We start from the raw sequence: 18,724 nt of genomic DNA, 5'->3' as shown, positions 1-18,724 counted from the left end.
CTGGGAAATCCCGTTATTCGAACTACTCCCTAAAGGAGGCCTTGGTCTCTCCGTTACACTTTCCAGCCATTCTACATTCTAACTTCAAGGCCCTACCTCGATCCCTCTGATGAAACCTCCTGATTAGAGACACAGTATTGGCCTGGAGGGAAATGTGAAAACGACTTGACCTACCGCTAAGGATATCCTCCCATCTGCCTATTTTCCCTATATTCCCACCAGCGGGTGAGCATGCAGCATTCAAACACTGGTCTCATAGTGGACTTACTAAAGTCATATTTATCTTTGATGATACCAAACGTACTTTCCATTCTTTTTCAGTACTAGCTGATAAATACACCCTACAGGGATTTCATATCTTTTACTACTTTCAGCTGGTGACCTTCCTCAGAACGTGTTATAATCCAAAGCAATATCCCGTCCAATGCACCTTTATGGAAAATCTGCTATGTCAGGATAAATATTCCATCTCGGCAATTTACGCTCATCTAATCTCACACCAGTCTGCAAAGTACCATCTCCTAGATTGTAAGCTCGAAAGAGCAGGGCCCTCGAACCCCTCGTGTATTGTATTGTTACTGTCTTGTCTCATGTTCTGTCCCCCTTGCTACTGTACAGCGCTGAGCATACCCTTTGGTACTATATAAATACTGTATCATAATAATAATCTTACTCCTTTTAAGCCATGGACTCCCATACTGTCTACTAATGATCCTTCGGACAAAATATTGTCGGGATACTGGAAAATATTTTCATTTGTCCTCTGCGAAACATGGCAGGAAACTCAATTTAAAATTATCCACAGAGCTTACTATCCTTTCGCAGCAAATCCAGCGGTCATTCCCCGCCCTATGTGTCCTTGTTGCGACCACACCCAACCTAGTTTGTTTCATCTCCTTTGGGAATATGCCCGAGTTTCCACCTTCTGGGACCGGTTTTTCGTTACATTAATCATCCGTATAACATCACTTTCACCAATGACCCTATGCTCTGTCTCTTCAATTATCAAGATCCAGCAATGTCAACAAGTCCAAATGCTCTTCCTCAGTGGATTCATATTTGTTGGTAGCTTGCAGAGCACTCATGCAAGCTTAGATACAGCCAAACCCTCCACAACTTAAAATGGTAATACAGGCACTAACTGCCCTATTTAATCTAGAGAAGCTGAATACCATTACCCAGAATTTTAAATCTTCACGTCGCTTCATCTTTAGATGGCGACACTTTATGGAACACTCCTTTACTCCTGTGGAACTGGCCACCCATATGGAACCTTTTCGATATTCGTTTTGGTATATCAAAGCTCAACTTACCAATACACTTGGTAAACTACAATTGCCTAACTCCTATCATAGAATGTAAAATTTTAGGATCAAACAGGCCCCTGCTCCTTCCCTCTCTCCACTGAGATAGCTAGCGGGGGAACTGTCACAATTTAAAAAAAAAAACAGCCGTCGGGGCTGCCCCTGCCCAGTCACGTCATTCATTCACAGAGTTCGGGGAATGAGTGGACTAAAAGTTCCGACAGCCTTTGTGGCTCTTGGCTTGTAGTTCTCAATGAACTACCACAGTGCTGTGCAGCACTGTGGTAGTTCAATGATTCTTCCTGTCGGTATATCTGCTAAACAGATACCCTTACTGATAAGCAGATATACTGACAGGTCTGCAGGACATTACCAGCAAAAAATGTGCATTTATTATTTTTAGTAAAAAGGTGAACTTTGATCCTTTAAAGATTTTATTTTAGTTTTGAACAGAGTGTAGAAATAGTAGAACACCTGATTGATATTTATTGCTGTCTGTAACCCAGCTAGGGAAATTGACCCTATCCAGGTTAATTTACCCTTTTGGGATATCCCACTTTTTAGGTTGTCCCATGAACAGTAATAGAAGTGAAATCTTCGAATGGAGGCACTATTTCTGGTGACCCTGGTGACAACCAGGGATTTTTGCTTTGGCCATGGGAGAGCTGGTGAGAGGAAATCTTCCCAACAGAATACAGAATACAAAAAGAATTTTGACAGGGATCATAACCTTCCCTTAACCTCCCTGGCGGTATTCCCGAGTGTAGCTCGGGGTAAAATTTCAGTACCAAGAGCGGTAACCCCAAGCTACACTCGGGCTTACCATGCAGCGTTGCACAGGGATTCACTGCAGCGCTTACCTTGTCCTTCGCTCCCGTGATGTGTCCCCTGCAGTGTCCCCAGCCATCTCCTCCGGCCGATGCCGGCATCCGGCTTCCGTGTTCCGGTCCCTGTGACGTCGGGGACGTACGGGCACTGGAACCGGCGGCAAATTTGAAGTTTTTTAAAAATGTAATTTTTTTTTAAATGAATATCACATAGTAAAACATTGCTGTTTCAAAGCATTTCACATACATTTTTTCCCTACTGCTTTGTCCCGTGCCCTGCCTGCATTTTGTCTGTTCTTTCTGTCTGGAAACTTACAAAAGTCCATGGTGTCCAAAAAGCGTCCCTTTTGGTCAAAAGCTGTTTTAGATCAGCTAGAGAACAGCAATAGTAAATCAGAACCACTTGCAGAATTGAGTGATAATGATTTGTGGGGAAATTCGTCATCATTTTGTGACTTTGCTCAGCGATGTGCGAATTTGCCTCTGTATTTCAAATTTCAGTGTTTTTGGTTTGATTATATTATTGAATTAAATTTATTATTATTATATTATTATTTTTTATGATTATTTATTAAATTATAATTTATGATTTCGTGTTTCAAGTTTTACCATATCCGGAATGTTTACTAGACTCTTGTTCGGACAGATTTCAGTGAGTTATTCCTAAAATTTACAGGCCTACAATAAAAAAACTACATATTTCCATGCAAAAAAATGGTACCGCTTTCAAGAACCAAAAATCGGAAATAATCATACCTCCAGGTAGATTAATCTATTACAAATTAAAAAGAAATCATTTTGCATTTTTTAAGATTAATAAAAGCTGATAGGTAACACTAAAGAGCCCCTATAATTTATAGTTTACTTTAGTCCCACCAATGTTGACCCCTAGAAATATTTCAAAATCAATAAATTAATGTAAATACAAAAACAAATTCAGCAAATTTCAAAGCATCCAAGCAGCATTTATCTGTAATTTGTTCATGTAGGTTTAAAAAAGAATACACAATTTTAGAAACAGTTTTCTTTTCTTATGCAAAACAAATCATTTAAGGAAAGAATCAAAATATAGAGAAACTGAACAAATAATAAAATGATCTCAAGTAAAATATTTCATACAGAAACTGATCCTAGTAGTCATTTTAGATGGCATTAGGAGATACAATGGATAAACAGTGAGCAGTTTTAGAAACTTCATGCCATTATTTGATCACCTCTGTGAACTAGTTTTATAGTAAAATTATAATTATGAAGCCCTCTGATACAGGCACATTGAGTGGTCATACTGACAGGGACTACTGATAACACAACAGTTCTCATGGCAACTGAAAGTAAAGTCCTTCAGCTGTAGTCTCTGATTAATATATAAGACATTTCTTTTCAGGGAATTTTCAAATGCTATTCTTAGTTGCTAGTGTGAGGAAAAAGTCTGTTTGGTGACTACTAAAACAGTCATATGAGATTGATATTAAGCAATGTTATTAGAGCTTTTGCACCATTGTAGTACCTACAACCTCATTCTGGGAAAATGGAACTGCATAGCCTCGTACAACTGTTTGATTATTGTGACAGTATAGTCAGAACGATACAATTTACTTGGTTACTATAATCGGTCCCACATGCATTCTTCTGAGTTATGTGACCATATCAGTTTAGTGAACTGGTGGCTGAAAAAACGTCTTTGTGGAGTTATGAGCTACAGATTGTTAAGTATAATATGGTATTCAAGTATAAATTGAGTACTTGTCATGTGTTATATGTTACAGATCCTTGCTCCTTTTATTATTTTACTCAGTTTATTTTCTTTCCATGTCTCTATTCCTCCCCTCATTCTACTCTAGGAGGTGTTGCATAAACTCTTTGGGGCATATTTTTAAAGCAAAACAGAATTATTTTCACAAGACAGTAGTAATGAATCAATGACTGTAATTTAAAACACATAGATAGTGAACGCTGGATGAATGTCAGAATTACTGCTTTGTAAACATACCTCTTAGTACTGGTTATTGCCTATACAGTATGTACACACTTTTTAACTACTTGCCCTCCTGAGTATTTAGCCCCCCCGCCCTCCCGACCAGGCAATTTTTTTCGTTATGTCGCTGCGTTACTTTAACTGAAAATTGCACAGTCATGCAATGCTGCACACAAATAAAGTTTACGTCCTTTTTTTTCCTGCAAATTGAGCTTTCTTTTGGTGGTATTTGATTGCCTCTGCGGTTTTTATTTTTTGCGCTATAAAAAAAAAGATCAACAATTTTGGGAAAAAAACTATATTTTTGACTTTTTGCCATTAAACATGTCCAGTAAAAAAATGTAAAAATCAGATTTCCTCATAAATTTAGGCCAAAATGCATTCTGCTACACGTCTTTGCTAAACAAAATCCAAATACATGTAAATTGATTGGTTTATGTGAAAGTTATAGTGTTTACAAATGGCAGTATATATAGTGGGATTTTTTTTATTACTTTTACTAGTAATGGTGGTGATCAGCGGCTTATAGCGGGACTGCAGCAGACATTCTGACACTGAATGGAACTGACTTCGTGTCACTGACATCCCCAGTGACACCAATACAGTGATCAGTGCTAAAGAAAAGCACTAACACTGTACTAATGGCACTGGGCAGGAAGGGGTTAACATGAGGGGCAATCAAACGATTAACTCCTGCTGGGTGTGTTTTACTATAGGGCAGTGTCTGGGTGCTTCACTGTAAGCACACTGCTTTGGATGGCTGTGTTGTGCACAGCTATCCAAAGCAGTGTGCTCGAGCTGACAAGGAGGAGAACTGTTAGTAAACAAAACAGTTCTCCTCCTCATCGGAGATCCTCAGTAATCACCATGCGCCCCCTACCCTGGAATTCAAAATCACGTATATATATACATGATTTTGCACACCTGTGCTGCCCTGTAGCAGTATTTCTGCTATAGGGCAGTTGGGAAGTAGTTAAACATATCCAGGCAAAAAATACATTAAAAGGATAAGTTCACCTTTGGAACATGTTATGTTTCACCTATTTTTATGGAAGAATATGTAACATGTTCCAGCAACTGAAGCCTCTACCCCCCAATCCGTCCCTCCGTGTAATAGTGGGAGGGAATCTTCTCCCCACACCCACTATCACAATTTGGAAATAATGTGTGTGGAGACCCACATGGCCATGTCATTCATTCATTCATGTCATTCATTCATTCACAGTCTTGTGTGAATGCCTACAAGTATCATCAGCCATTGCAGCCGATGAGTTTGTAGTCCTCATTGGACTACGAAAGCGTTGGTGAGTGTTCTGGTAGTCCATTGAGCTTTCTGCTCTCTAGGAAACTGCCTAACCATATGAGATACAGACAGGCAGCTATGCTGAGAGTCTGCAGGAGCCTAAGATTGCACCAGCGATCTGTTGATTGTGGGTGCAATGCATTCTAGGCATTTTAGGAAAAAATAATGAATACAATGTACCATTGACACAATTAAAGCTGAAGATAGTAATTCTTTTTTTGAGGGGCAGAGGGGGATACAGCACCAAACACAATGAGAAGAACTCCAGAAACTTGTGGAACTGTGGGTGAGTTTATTTACTAATAATAAACTGTAAAATTTCAGCTGACGTTTGATATTTTTTCTTGAGATACCAACACCAAACTAAATAGTGTATATGTCATGTTCTACGGACTGCTGCTTCATGTGAAAATCCTTACTTCATGCCTCTGGATTATGCCCAGAGCAGAGATCTTGAAATGCTACAGGGGCTAACAGCAGCGGCTGCAAGTGTGATGGAGTGTACAGCTCACCTGCTGTCCCCCCACCATTCAAGAACTTATTGTCCTACAATGCAACTCAATTCTGTTATGGGGCAGGAGTGATACTGTTATTTATCTCTTTTATTCACAGATCACGTTATGATAGTATGAGTTCTGTGAATGGTGTATTGGATGAAGGGGGGGGGGGTGAGGCAAGCAGCGCAAGTATTTCTTATCCACAACCACTGCTTTTAACCCATGTAGAACCAGGAGATGACTGATCTGGCCTGTGTCCAGTGGCCTGAAGGAAGGACTTGTACATGAAGCAGCAGCCTACAGAACATGGGACACACATCATTATAGCTAACTAATTTCATGCTGTATCCTCCACCTCCTCAAAATTACTAATCTTCAGCTTAAATTGGTTATAAAGCCCAAGCTTTGTTTACCTTAATGCATTCCCTGGATTTAGGTTTTAGTTTCAGCCCCTCACCCCCCAATACTTAGCTGAGTCCACACTCTATTCAGCGCTGTGCCCATCTATAGTGGCTATCCCCCTGCTCCTCGCTCTCACAGGCTTGGATAAGAGCAGCAGGATCTATTGGCTCCCACTGTTGTCAATCAAATCCTGTGATGAGAGAGAGGGGAATGGGACAGGGACGAGTCATGCTGTCTGTGTCTATGGACACAGGCAGCACAGCCCAGAATCAAGCCCCTAGGGGCTCTAGGGGTTCTGCAATAGGAAACAGCTAAAAAGAGGAACAACCAGGAATACTGGTGGGGGACCCGAGAAGAGGAGGTTCTAGGCTGCTCTGTGCAATTGCACAAAGCAGGTAAGTATAACATGTTTTTTACAATCATTCTAAAGGTTATACTTTATTATTTGTGAATTCATTCATCCACAGTTCTACAAGATTCTGGAGACATGGTATTGTAGGCTTTATTGTAAATCTGTAACCTGACAACAGAGGACTCCATTAAAAAAAGCAGATCACATGCGGTATTTAGATGTTTTCCCAAATGCCTGAAAATGTAAATTCACTATTGCTTTATGCAGTAATTAGGGAGTTAAAGTCAATTCACAAAAGGAAATAAAGAATTGCTGGCATTTAAAAATTGCTGAAAAAAATGGCATGGAGATCCCGCCACCCCCCCCCCCCCCCCCCAATCTCTTCGGGTCTGGTATGGATTTTAAGTGGAACCACATACCGAAATAAAAAAATGTGGGTCCCCCCCCAAAATCCCAGATCTTTGCAGCCTGGAAGGTCAGGAAAGGGTGGGATGGGCAAGTCCTCCCCAAACCATACCAGGCCACATGCCCCGCTGGGGACAAGATGCCACAAGGGGACAAGATGCTTTGGGGGAAGCCTTCCTGCCTCAAAGCACCCCCCATGTTAAGGGAATGTGGTCTGGTATGGTCCAGGAGGGTGTTAGTGCTCACTTCCATCCCCCCCTTTCCTAACCTGGCAGCTGCATGCTCAGAATAAATTTTGGTATGGATTTGTGGGACCTCAAGTGTTTTTATTAATTTTGGTGTGGGGTTTCTCTTACAATCCATATTAGATCCGAAGGGCCTGATATGGATTGGGGGGCCCACACCGTGTTTTTTCTGCAATTTTTAAACACAGGCAATTCTTTTCCTTACATTCACCTGTCAGCGGAACCCCGCTGACAGCTGATGATGCATCAGTTGTTAAGGACGTGACGGCCTCCAACTCCTTAACAACCATATCATTTACTGTCTGTTAAGGATGCCAGTGCCTGCCTGCTCCTTAACAACCAGCTATTTATACTGTTTAAGGAAACTGGCAATCGCCGGCGTTAAATTACCGCAAGCTTTCACTACTAAAATATCGCATGACTTCATAAAATGGCAAATGTGGTATATTAGTAGCATTTTGTGAATTGAAAAAACTTTTTGAAAAACACTGTGTGGTATCTTATCACATACTTGGATGCAGTCAGATACTGCTTTGTGAATGGATCCCAGTAGTCTACTTAGCAAGACATTTTAGTATCTTTTAGTAGCTAGTACCACTCAGCTGGTCTTGTTCCTTAAGGTTTAAGATGTTTCACAGCTCATCCAAGTGAATTCCTCGGTTTTAATTAAGGGCTGTTAACATACCCCAGTGTTTATAGACATAGTGACACATAAGGCTAATTTACTAAACAAGTTGAGAATCTACACTCAAAAATGTGTGTGAGGAGTCACTTCAATTATTCAATTGAAGTGAATATTCACACAATTTTGTTAGTAAAGATTCAAAACTTCTGTAGTAAATCATCCTCACTCTTTAAACACCTTTCCCAGATTTCAAAGTACCTAGATGACCGGAATAAGCTATTTAACAGGGAGGTTGCATGAGCTTTCATACCTTCCATCATGATATTGTGCTTCTACTCATTCCATGGTAAGGGGATTAAGATGACTACATTATCTGTGCAGCTTAAATGATAGGCTATGTTCCTGACCTTTATTAGAGCTAAAGGAAGCTACTTTGACATTATATAACAAGTTTAGCTGTATTTACCCGACTTCTAGCATAACTTGAATATGGTAAATGAAAACATTTAAAGCTATTTCAATTCAGAATCTATTTGCATTTTAAACAGAAATAGTTATTCATCACTTAATCACTTGCCTACCAGACACTTTCACCCCCTTCCTGCCCAGGCCAATTTTCACCTTTCAGTGCTGTCGCACTTTGAATGACTATTGCGTTGTCATGCAACACTGTACCCATATGAAAGTTGTATCATTTTTTCTATACATATAGAGCTTTCAAACAAAAAATTAAAAAAGACCAACACTTTTGAAAAAAAAAATTATTTTTTTAGTTTTTGTTTAAAATTTTGAGGCTGCACTGATGGGCACTTATATGCAGCACTGATGGGCACTGATAGGCTGCACTGATGGGTACTTATAGGCTGCACTAATGGGCACTGATAAGGAGGTACTGATGAGGCTGCACTGATAGGTGGCAAGGAAGGTCACTGATAGATGACACTGACTGGTGACACTGATGGGCACTTATGGGCACTGACTGGTGGCACTAATAGACACTGATTGGCAACACTCAGGGACACTGACTGGCAGCACCGATGGACACTGTTGGGACTGCACTGATGGACACTTCTGGCAGCACTGATGGACACTGTTGGGGCTGCACTGATGTCCCCTTGGGGCTTCACTGATCTCCTTTGGTGTGGGAATACACTTTCCGATTACTGGCTCTCCTCTCTCATTGTGACAGCATGAGGAAAGTGCAGCAAATACCCGGAAACTGTATTTACATTGTGATCAGCTGTGATTGGCCCTTTACCATGTCATGTGATTACTGTGTCCAAAGGACACAGCAACCATAGAGCTTTCTGCACGAGGGAGGCGTGGTCCTGGAGGATGTCATATGGTGCCCTCCCATAACTTGACGACCGCATTGTAGCCATCATTCAGCTATAGCCCAGTCATCAGGTGGTTAAAGTATAGAGTGGAGAGAGATTAGAATGCTTGCCAGTTTTTATTGCTGTCTGTACCCCCATGAAGGAGATTCACCCTCTATGTTTCTCCTGTTTACCATTATCATTAAAAGTGAAAGTAAAGGAAAATCCCAAATTTGTGGTTGTCCCCAGAAAAGTAAAAGAGGGGAAATATTCCAATGGGACACTAGTTATGGTGACCTGGGGGTCCCCAAGTGCTGAAACATAAATGTGCAGAGCAGGGTGATACAGTGTACTAGATTTTAAACAGTATTGGTGCTTATATTTGATGTTTTACATAGCTGTACCTGCATAAGGAGACAACCTGAAGTGATCTAGCAGGACTTATGTTTTTATCATTTTAAATTTTGAATAACACATTTTGTTGCACACTTCTCCCTCAAGTATATCTAAATGAGGATAGTGGATTAATCCAGTGGAAAATCAGAACTATAAATAGAAATGTTGATCTAATATCATTGAATGAATATTTGACCTGAATACACAGTTAATTATGTAGGTATTCAGCTTTAACACTTTACCTGCACATGTTGACATTCACTTAATGAAAAGATGTCCATGCAAAGGCCAAATAATCTATACTTAAGGAGCAGCAAAGATGTGTCTCATCATCTCATCTTTCCTGTAGCCAAGTGCTTACTTTCTTCTTTACTCCAAAGTAGTTATGACGGCACTGTTTATGGTAACCGTATCATAGGCACCCTCCTATATAACTTAAAGAATGAAGTGTGACTGTGTTAGATGGAACAAAGCAACAGATCACTTCATAACTGTGGATTTATCCCACTATATGACACCATTTTATTTTTACACTATACAAAAACAATGCTACTGTGTTGGATGTTATTTGATATAGGAGGTAACTGGAAGTGGGGACTAGGAAAACACGATGAGCTGGGGTCAGTTTATTCTAAATAAGCCAGGTGACAAATGGAACAAAAGGGAAACTGGATAGGTAAGCCAGTATAAAAGTGCAATACTTTAATCCTCAATATAACACAATTATTGTATACACACTCCCACTCCCTGCAAGTGATGCTCCAGATTTAAGCATTACTTGTGATAGCTGCATAGCAATTATCATTTCCTAGGGAGTGAAAGTCTGCACTCTAAATTATTGAATGTGGTCTTTATTATACAAGGCTATTTATTTAAGGAAAAGATAATCTCTGATCCTTTTCTGTAAAATGAAGGTAATAATGTAGGTTGCTGTATGTGTGCTGCCTACAAAAGGCACCTTTAGGTCCAAAGAAAGGCTCACCACACTCAATGAGACCTCTGATCCTTCATTGTCATCCTAGGAACAATTGTCCACTGGTGTTAAATGTCTCCCAGTGGCACTGGATTCAATGAGCATCATGAGATCCCTTTGATTTTAAGAACTCTTGCATATATTAAGCAAGAAATGTATAATACCATTGTTATCTTGAAAACAATTGTGGATCCCACTAAATTTATAGGATGCAACAACTATAAAATTGAATGAGATCTGTGGACACAGCAGTAACACATCTGAATCGCACTTTTAATTATTTTACACTTTAAATCTAGTATAATCAAATAAAAAAAATAAATATACTAGGCCTCCAATCAAATATTAGAGGAAGTCTAAAAGAGGTTCATAACTTCTAAAATATAACATTAGAGAATATCCAAAAAACAATAACCTAGCCGTACAGCTGTACCAAACTGCTACAGTGCAGAAATGGTTAATGCTGGCAAATAATATCAAAAAGGCATTCCAAAAGGGAAACACATAGGGTAAACAACAGGAACATACAGTCATGGCCGAAATTGTTGGCACCCTTGATATTTCTCCAGGAAATCATGTATTTCTCACGAAACGTATTGCATTAACACATGTTTTGCTATACACATGTTTATTCCCTTTGTGTGTATTGGGACAAAACAAAAAAAGGGAGGAAAGAAAGCAAATTCGACATAATGTCACACAAACCTCCAAAAATGGGCTGGACAAAAGTATTGGCACCCTTTCACAACTGCGGATAAATAAGAATGTTACAAGCATGTGATGCTCCTGTAAACTCACCTGGGGCAAGTAACAGGTGTGGGCAATATAGAAATCACACCTGAAAGCAGATAAAAAGGAGAGACGTTCACTTAACCTTTGCATTGTGTGTCTGTCTGTGCCACACTAAGCATGGACAACAGAAAGAGGAGACGAGAACTGTCTGAGGACCTGAGAACCAAAATTGTGGCAAAATATCAACAATCTCAAGGTTACAAGTCCATCTCCAGAGAACTAGATTTGCCTTTGTCCACAGTGCGCAACATTATCAAGAAGTTTGCAACCCATGGCACTGTAGCTAATCTCCCTGGTCGTGGACGGATGAGGAAAATTGATGAAAGATTGCAACGCAGAATAGTCCGGATGGTGGATAAGCAGCCCCAAACATGTTCCAAAGACATTCAAGCTGTCCTGCAGGCTCAGGGAGCATCAGTGTCAGCGCGAACTATCCGTCGACATTTAAATGAAATGAAACGCTATGGCAGGAGACCCAGGAGGACCCCACTGCTGACACAGAGACATAAAAAAGCAAGACTACAGTTTGCCAAAATGTACTTGAGTAAGCCAAAAGCCTTCTGGGAAAACGTCTTGTGGACAGATGAGACCAAGATAGAGCTTTTCGGTAAAGCACATCATTCTACTGTTTACCGAAAACGGAATGAGGCCTACAAAGAACAAAACACAGTACCTACGGTAAAATATGGTGGAGGTTCAATGATGTTTTGGGGTTGTTTTGCTGCCTCTGGCACTGGGTGCCTTGACTGTGTGCAAGGCATCATGAAATCTGAGGATTACCAAAGGATTTTGGGTCGCACTGTAGGGCCCAGTGTCAGAAAGCTGGGTTTGCGTCCAAGATCCTGGGTCTTCCAGCAGGACAATGACCCCAAACATACGTCAAAAAGCACTCAGAAATGGATGGCAAAGAAGCGCTGGAGAGTTCTGAAGTGGCCAGCAATGAGCCCAGATCTAAATCCCATTGAACACCTGTGGAGAGATCTTAAAATTGCTGTTGGGAAAAGGTGTCCTTCCAATAAGAGAGACCTGGAGCTGTTTGCAAAGGAAGAGTGGTCCAAAATTCCGGGTGAGAGGTGTCAGAAGCTTATTGATGGTTATAGGAAGCGACTGATTTCAGTTATGTTTTCCAAAGGGTGTGCAACCAAATATTAAGTTAAGGGTGCCAATACTTTTGTCCAGCCCATTTTTGGGGTTTTGTGTGACATTATGTCATATTTGCTTTTCTGCCTCTGTTTTATATTTGTTCCAATACATACAAAGGGAATAAACATGTGTATAGCAAAACATGTGTTAATGCAATACCTTTTTTGTGTGAAATACTTGATTTTCAGGAAAAATATCAAGGGTGCCAACAATTTCGGCCATGACTGTACACATTCGATTGTTCATTAGGTATAGCAAATGCATACATATGATGTTTGTAGCCAATTACAGTATATCTTGAGACTTGTGGCTTTGTGTAGAAAACCATATGGTGCTGTAACTCATGTATCATTTCTATGACCGTCATTTCTGTCAAATAATAAGATAATATCAGTATTATTGAATATATTTTGTTGGGATTTCTCTTAGGCTTATTGGCTTGCAATGTTGTACATTTCCACTGTTTTCCTACAAACATCATGCGCATGCATTGGCAATACCTGTTGGACCACCTAATGTGCATGACGGTTTATCCTATGAGTTTCTGTCTGGAATGTCTTCTCAATTTTTTGCCAGCAATTAACCATTTCCATACTGTAAACATTTGATACAGGTGCCAGGCTAAGTTATTATGGTATAGATATTCTCTATTGTTATATTTTCAAAGCTCTGAACTGTTTTTCAGGCTGTCAGTGATATTGGCTGAGTCCTCAGTATATTTATTTCAGCATTTTGTTACCTGTTTTAAGTGATATAGTAAATGAGAGGTATTATTTGAATTGCTGATGTAGTTCCAGATCTTATTTCTTTTTATACATGTTATGTATATTTGACATGTTAAAACAAATACATACGCAGTGTTTGTCTCTAAGCCAAAACAGCAAATATGTTACTAGCTGGACTTAATGTAAAACAACATTATAGTCACTTTGACACTCTAAACATTTCTAAAGGAAGACTTTCTTTAGAGAGATATGAAGGCTACCATTGGTACGTCCCAATCTGTCTGGCTATCTCCTACTCTGTCCACGTTTAGGTGATCCCGGCAAACCCTTCTCTCCAGAAAAGCCTATTCCACCTCCATCAACAGCTGTATTTCCACTTTCTCCATCAGCTCATCCCCTACAGTTATTACCTTTTGTATCACTTGACCCTCCCCTTTTAGATTGTAAGCTCTAATGAGCAGGGACCTCTGATACCTCTTGTGTTGAATTGTATTGTAACTGTACTGTCTGCCCTCATGTTCTAAAGTATTGTGCAAACTGTTGGTGCTATATAAATCCTGAATAATAATAATTCTGAAAATTCTAGTTCATGGTTGTCATATGTACCTCTTACCCTCAATATTTTGTGCAAATAAGGATGTACAATTTTACAGACATGCATATTTGTCCCATGCCAGTGACATAAATCCTATTGAACCAGGTTGGTCAGTGTACTAGCCAGGAAATCAAAATCTTCAAGAGAGGATCAATAATGTCAGCCCCCTGTTTCCCTCAGGAAAGGTTTACTTTAAAGGCCCATCTACATCACTGTGCTGTGCTCACACATGTTGGTCCTTCAGCGGGAAACCCATCTAAATGGGCAACCCATTATTGTGCATTGCAGTGCACATCTAGAAATAGTTCATGCGTGATTTTTTTGTCCATTGTGGTGCCTTAGAAAACCCATTCAAATTAATCAGCTGCATTAACACATGATGCAATAGGCTATAACATGCATGTGACACAATGCAGCAGAATATTTTAGTGTAAAATAGACCCAAAACAAAATGTTATATGAAGGCACTGCTTTCGCATATAACACAGTCCACTTGCTTCAAACGATAGTGTCAGTTGTTCTAATATTATATAAGAACGCAGTATTCCTGTATCATATAAATGTAATTATTTGTAACCCCTTAAGCAGATGTAAAGAGAGAGAAAGTAAGAGTGAGAGAAAGCAGAAAAGTCACTAAAGACAATTCATTTTATAGATTTTTATTGCTCTTTCCCAGGACAAGCAGAATTCTGAGCACCCAGTGGGCAGAGGCAGTCTAAATTAGAGAAGTATCACTGCAAAGCTCAATTATCCGTTTGGATTAAAAACACAAAGAGCAACATAAGATACATAGAACAGAGAACTAAGTAGAGGAGAAAAAAAGAAGCTTAAAGCCATGTTTATTTATTATAACCTGTAAACTGAAAGCCAGCACCGAGGGTGACCCAGGGATTATTATTATATGTAAATGTTGCTCGCTGTAGCACATAGTTATGACAAATGGCTTGTTGAAGTTCATTTATATGCAAAAATAAAAAAGCACATTTGCATTTCTTCCAGATAGGTTAAACTCACTGAAGCCTGCATACTGTGCAAGCAATTGACCACAGAATGTCATGCTCAGAATATTTAACACTTCCTTTGAGTGAAAATTATGGTGCACATAAAATTTCAATGTATTGGGATTTTTTGGGCAAGTAAATTCAAGTGTAACTTAGCATAGTAGTGTAATTGCCATGTTGCTAGGTAAAACAGTTATAATGATGTAATTCTTCTAAGAGATAGAATATGCAAAAAAAGGTACATAGCCATTGCAAAGGTGAATGAAAAAAGAGAAAGCTACTGAAACTGCTTATTAACGCACAAGGTCCTATCCAGTGAGCTTATTGAACAGGATTCCGTAGAGGTGCCAGCTTTTTCCATGAGTAATCAGCTGAGGAAATCCAATCCAGTTAATCCAACCTAACTAATCAACTTTTCTGTACCTCAGCCCACCTGAAAAAAGAATGCAGATTAGTGGAGGAATGGAGGTATCGATGTCTTGATAAATAATTGCAATTCTACAATACTTGAGCATTATGGGTAGAATTTATTATCTCTGACACCTATACACATTTGTGGTCATTGCCTGATTGTTGATAACTAAATGTTTACTTTCTACAACTTATAATTTTTGGGCCAGGCTAGGGATAGCTTCCATTGACCTTGATGTTGCTATGCTCCTTTCGCCTCTCAAGGAGACACAGGGCTCTCTTTCTTCTCCTTGTTGGGCTTGCTTCTCCTCCCTTCTTCCTCTCTTATCCCTCCTTTTATCCCCATTCCCTCTAGTATTTCTTTTCCATTCTCCAGCGAACTTCTGTCTGGTATTAAGATTCAGGCATGGTACTGGGGCCTTTAGATCCATTCTGTAGACTGTAACCTCCATTTTCTCATCTGTTGTGGATATGTTTGTTGATATCCCCCAGGGATCTCCTGGGGAAACCTCATTGTTAGGGTTGAGTTTTGCAGAAATTGTGATATATTATGCACCCGAAAGCCTTTTAGGCGTTTATGGCTTACAGTTGTTGTGATGTTGTACTTTGTAAAATGTATAAATAAAGATTTATCAAACAAGAATTCAGAAACAGAATGAACAGTGTCCCTGCAGCAAAATGCAACTCTTTGTCATTTAAACATGATTAGTAAGCACAGGCATATAAAGTCAATCTCATATGGCCAAAAGAGTGCAATCCGTTTATTACTCCACACTTTAGGTCCTTGGCATGCTTGCGATAGATGGCCCTCTGTGTGGTACTTAAAACTCTTGCAGGCATTTTAGAACCTCAAGCGATCATTACTTTCAAACACAATTGGCATTAAGAGCTTTCACTGTACCATAGTCACGTTTTTACAAATCACCCCATTACTTGGCAGTGCAATTAAGCAGCACAACTTTGCTAATGAACGGTTTAATCATACTCTGAGGACAGAATTTACAATAATCTGTGACTAATAATCCAAAAGTCCCCAGTCTCCACAGTGTAATAAACAAGATGTGTGACTGATATATTTACCACTAGTAAATATAGAAAAAGGGAAAATACAGTGAATGCACTACTTAGAGCATCAGATTTGGATGGCTACGGCTCACAGGCTATTCCTGATAAGGTCAGTGTACAAATGAGGTTCTTGTCAGTCTGGCTGTGTTCCAAGGACCCAGCTGGCAATCACTCGAGATCAATGATCATAATGTGACAGGTTTCTAGAATGAAATGTACCCAATGGCATAGGTTGAAAGCCTAGGGAAAATATTTCTTCATCATTTCTTCCCTTATCATGACAGTCAACAGAAAAAAATGTCAGCATTTTGTCTAATATATTACTGAATAAACTATAGGCTATGATATTAATTCAAGTTACATACTGATGTTTGTGTTCACATGGCATTATAATTGATCTGTTAATGGGTTTTCTGAGTTTATTACAGTTTTAACAAGTGTAAATTGTCACTTCATTGTCTGTTGTGGAATATTCAAAGGGAATGAAAAAAGCAGAGCAGTAAACAAGTAATAACAAAAACAACAATAATAATAGTAATAAAAAATATTAACCTGGCCTGAATAAAAAGTAAAACCAAATCCTAGAGTTATGATTTCATTTGTAATTGCCAAAAACTATAAAACATTTTTTTGGTCAAACATATGTTTCCAAGGCTCATTAAACCATTAGAATATACAAACTATACATGAAATATATCATTTTTGTTTATCTTTTATACATATACATGTCCTATAATTTAAGATCTACACTATAACAAAGTTCAGCTTTCCGGGTTTATATTTGTACTACTCATTACAAGAAAAGATATGTCCTTTATGAGTATGTTTTATGTTAGGAGGCAAATTCAATAAAATTGCTAACTGAAAGATAAAGCTGTTGACAGCAGTAATGCCCTGTAAGTAAACAAGGCTGTTTTGATACCAGTGAATCCTTTTCAAATACTACTGAAAATAAGTATCAGTCAATCATATGAGAAACCGTATGGAGAATCGTACACCTATAAAATGTTTAATTCAGTTTATAACACTGAGGATAAATAGACATAAATCTGACTGGGTTTGAGAGGGGTTTTTTTTTATTGCTGTCAAAGTTCCTGTTGGGGAGCTTTCACTTTAGTTCTGGCCAGAATGACATCCTGACACACATGGCTTCACTAGGACAGTAAATGTTGAAGAAACTCATCAAAAGACAGGAACCTGCCAATAGTTCTCATTCTTCTACACCCTACTGAATGAAATATGCTTTATTACTGTTCATGTCACCATTACATTATGCTACTTCTTCTTGTCCCTTTCAAAGAGACACATAACGCAAGGAAAACTTAAAGAGGAGCTTTACCCACAATGATTTGATAACAATTAATTTTCTTTAACAGCAGGACATGCATTCCACATTAATGTCTATGCTAACAAAATTAGTGTGTACTGTAAATTGCCTCCAAAATTGCTCCTGTTTCTCCTTGTCAATTTTGTTAAAGCCCAGAGCAGTCACTTCCTTACTGGAAACTGTCCTCCTTTCCTTGGTCTCAAAAGCTATATGTCATTTTCTGAAATAAAATATGTGCATTTGAAGTCTTGATTTTATGTCTTGGTTCAGCTAGAAAGAAAGACTGGCAGAAGCTTTACAGTGCTGAAATTCACCAGTTGCTGCTACTGCCAAGTGAGAAATGAGAGAGAATATCAGAGAGATAAGATAAGACACTATCCTTGCAGTTTAAACTTTTTGTGTATCCCTGGCAGCAGAGTTTGTCCTGTCACCTCCCCTGCTTTTCTTTTCTCTTTCCTAATCTGTGTTCCCTCAGCATTGTCTGTGTCATTCCTGATGCTTCCTCCTCCCCTCACAAGCAGTAAACCTTTAAGCTGTCATCTGATTAGCCTCTAGTGACTCACAGCTCAGTGCCAAGAATACAAGACAACTGAGTCTGTGCTGAGCAGGGTGAGACAGGGCCTTACTGGATTCTACACAGTATAGGCACTTATTTTAAATTGAGAAAAAGTAATGTTTTATATAGTAATACCTGCAAAGGGGGGCAGCATAAAGTGATCTATCAGGAATACATTTTCTGACTAAAGTTCCACTTTAAGGGTCCTATTTGTTCCTTAGTCTATCCAAAACTTAGGTTTTGAGTTGACTGCTAAGAACTATAAGTAGAGAAACTCAAAGCACCACAAAGCTTTATTAGTCAGTTTATACTACAAAACCTTTCAGAGTTCTGTAAGTTTATTAGCTAATAACGAGCATACCTGTTTTTGAATATGAATTTGCAGCACAGGCAAGGCTATAGACTGGCTATGAAATGGTGGTGTGGTAAACAAAATGAAAAGCATGGATAACAACAGCCTTACCTGTTGTTGGCCATTTAATTTGCAAA

The 18,724-nt window shown here is 39.1% G+C and overlaps 1 protein-coding gene across 1 annotated transcript in view; it reads right to left on the bottom strand.

Annotated features, from left to right (window-relative positions):
• Nucleotides 1–14,518: 14,518 nt before the first annotated feature.
• Nucleotides 14,519–18,724, bottom strand: part of LOC149471954 (dynein axonemal heavy chain 3-like) — a 156,249-nt gene continuing 152,043 nt past the window's right edge. The window contains exon 21 of the mRNA XM_089651965.1: nucleotides 14,519–15,309. Within this exon, the coding sequence (XP_089508091.1) occupies nucleotides 15,301–15,309 (9 nt within the window). The 3' untranslated portion in view covers nucleotides 14,519–15,300. The remainder of the gene's footprint in view (nucleotides 15,310–18,724) is intronic.

This window comes from Staurois parvus, unplaced genomic scaffold (assembly GCF_062004578.1).
Source record: "Staurois parvus isolate SC_StPar_1 unplaced genomic scaffold, SC_StPar_1.0 ptg000025l, whole genome shotgun sequence".
Lineage (NCBI taxonomy): Eukaryota > Metazoa > Chordata > Amphibia > Anura > Ranidae > Staurois > Staurois parvus.
The sequence above is the reverse complement of the archived record's forward strand: the minus strand, read 5'-3'. Positions and strand labels throughout refer to the sequence as shown.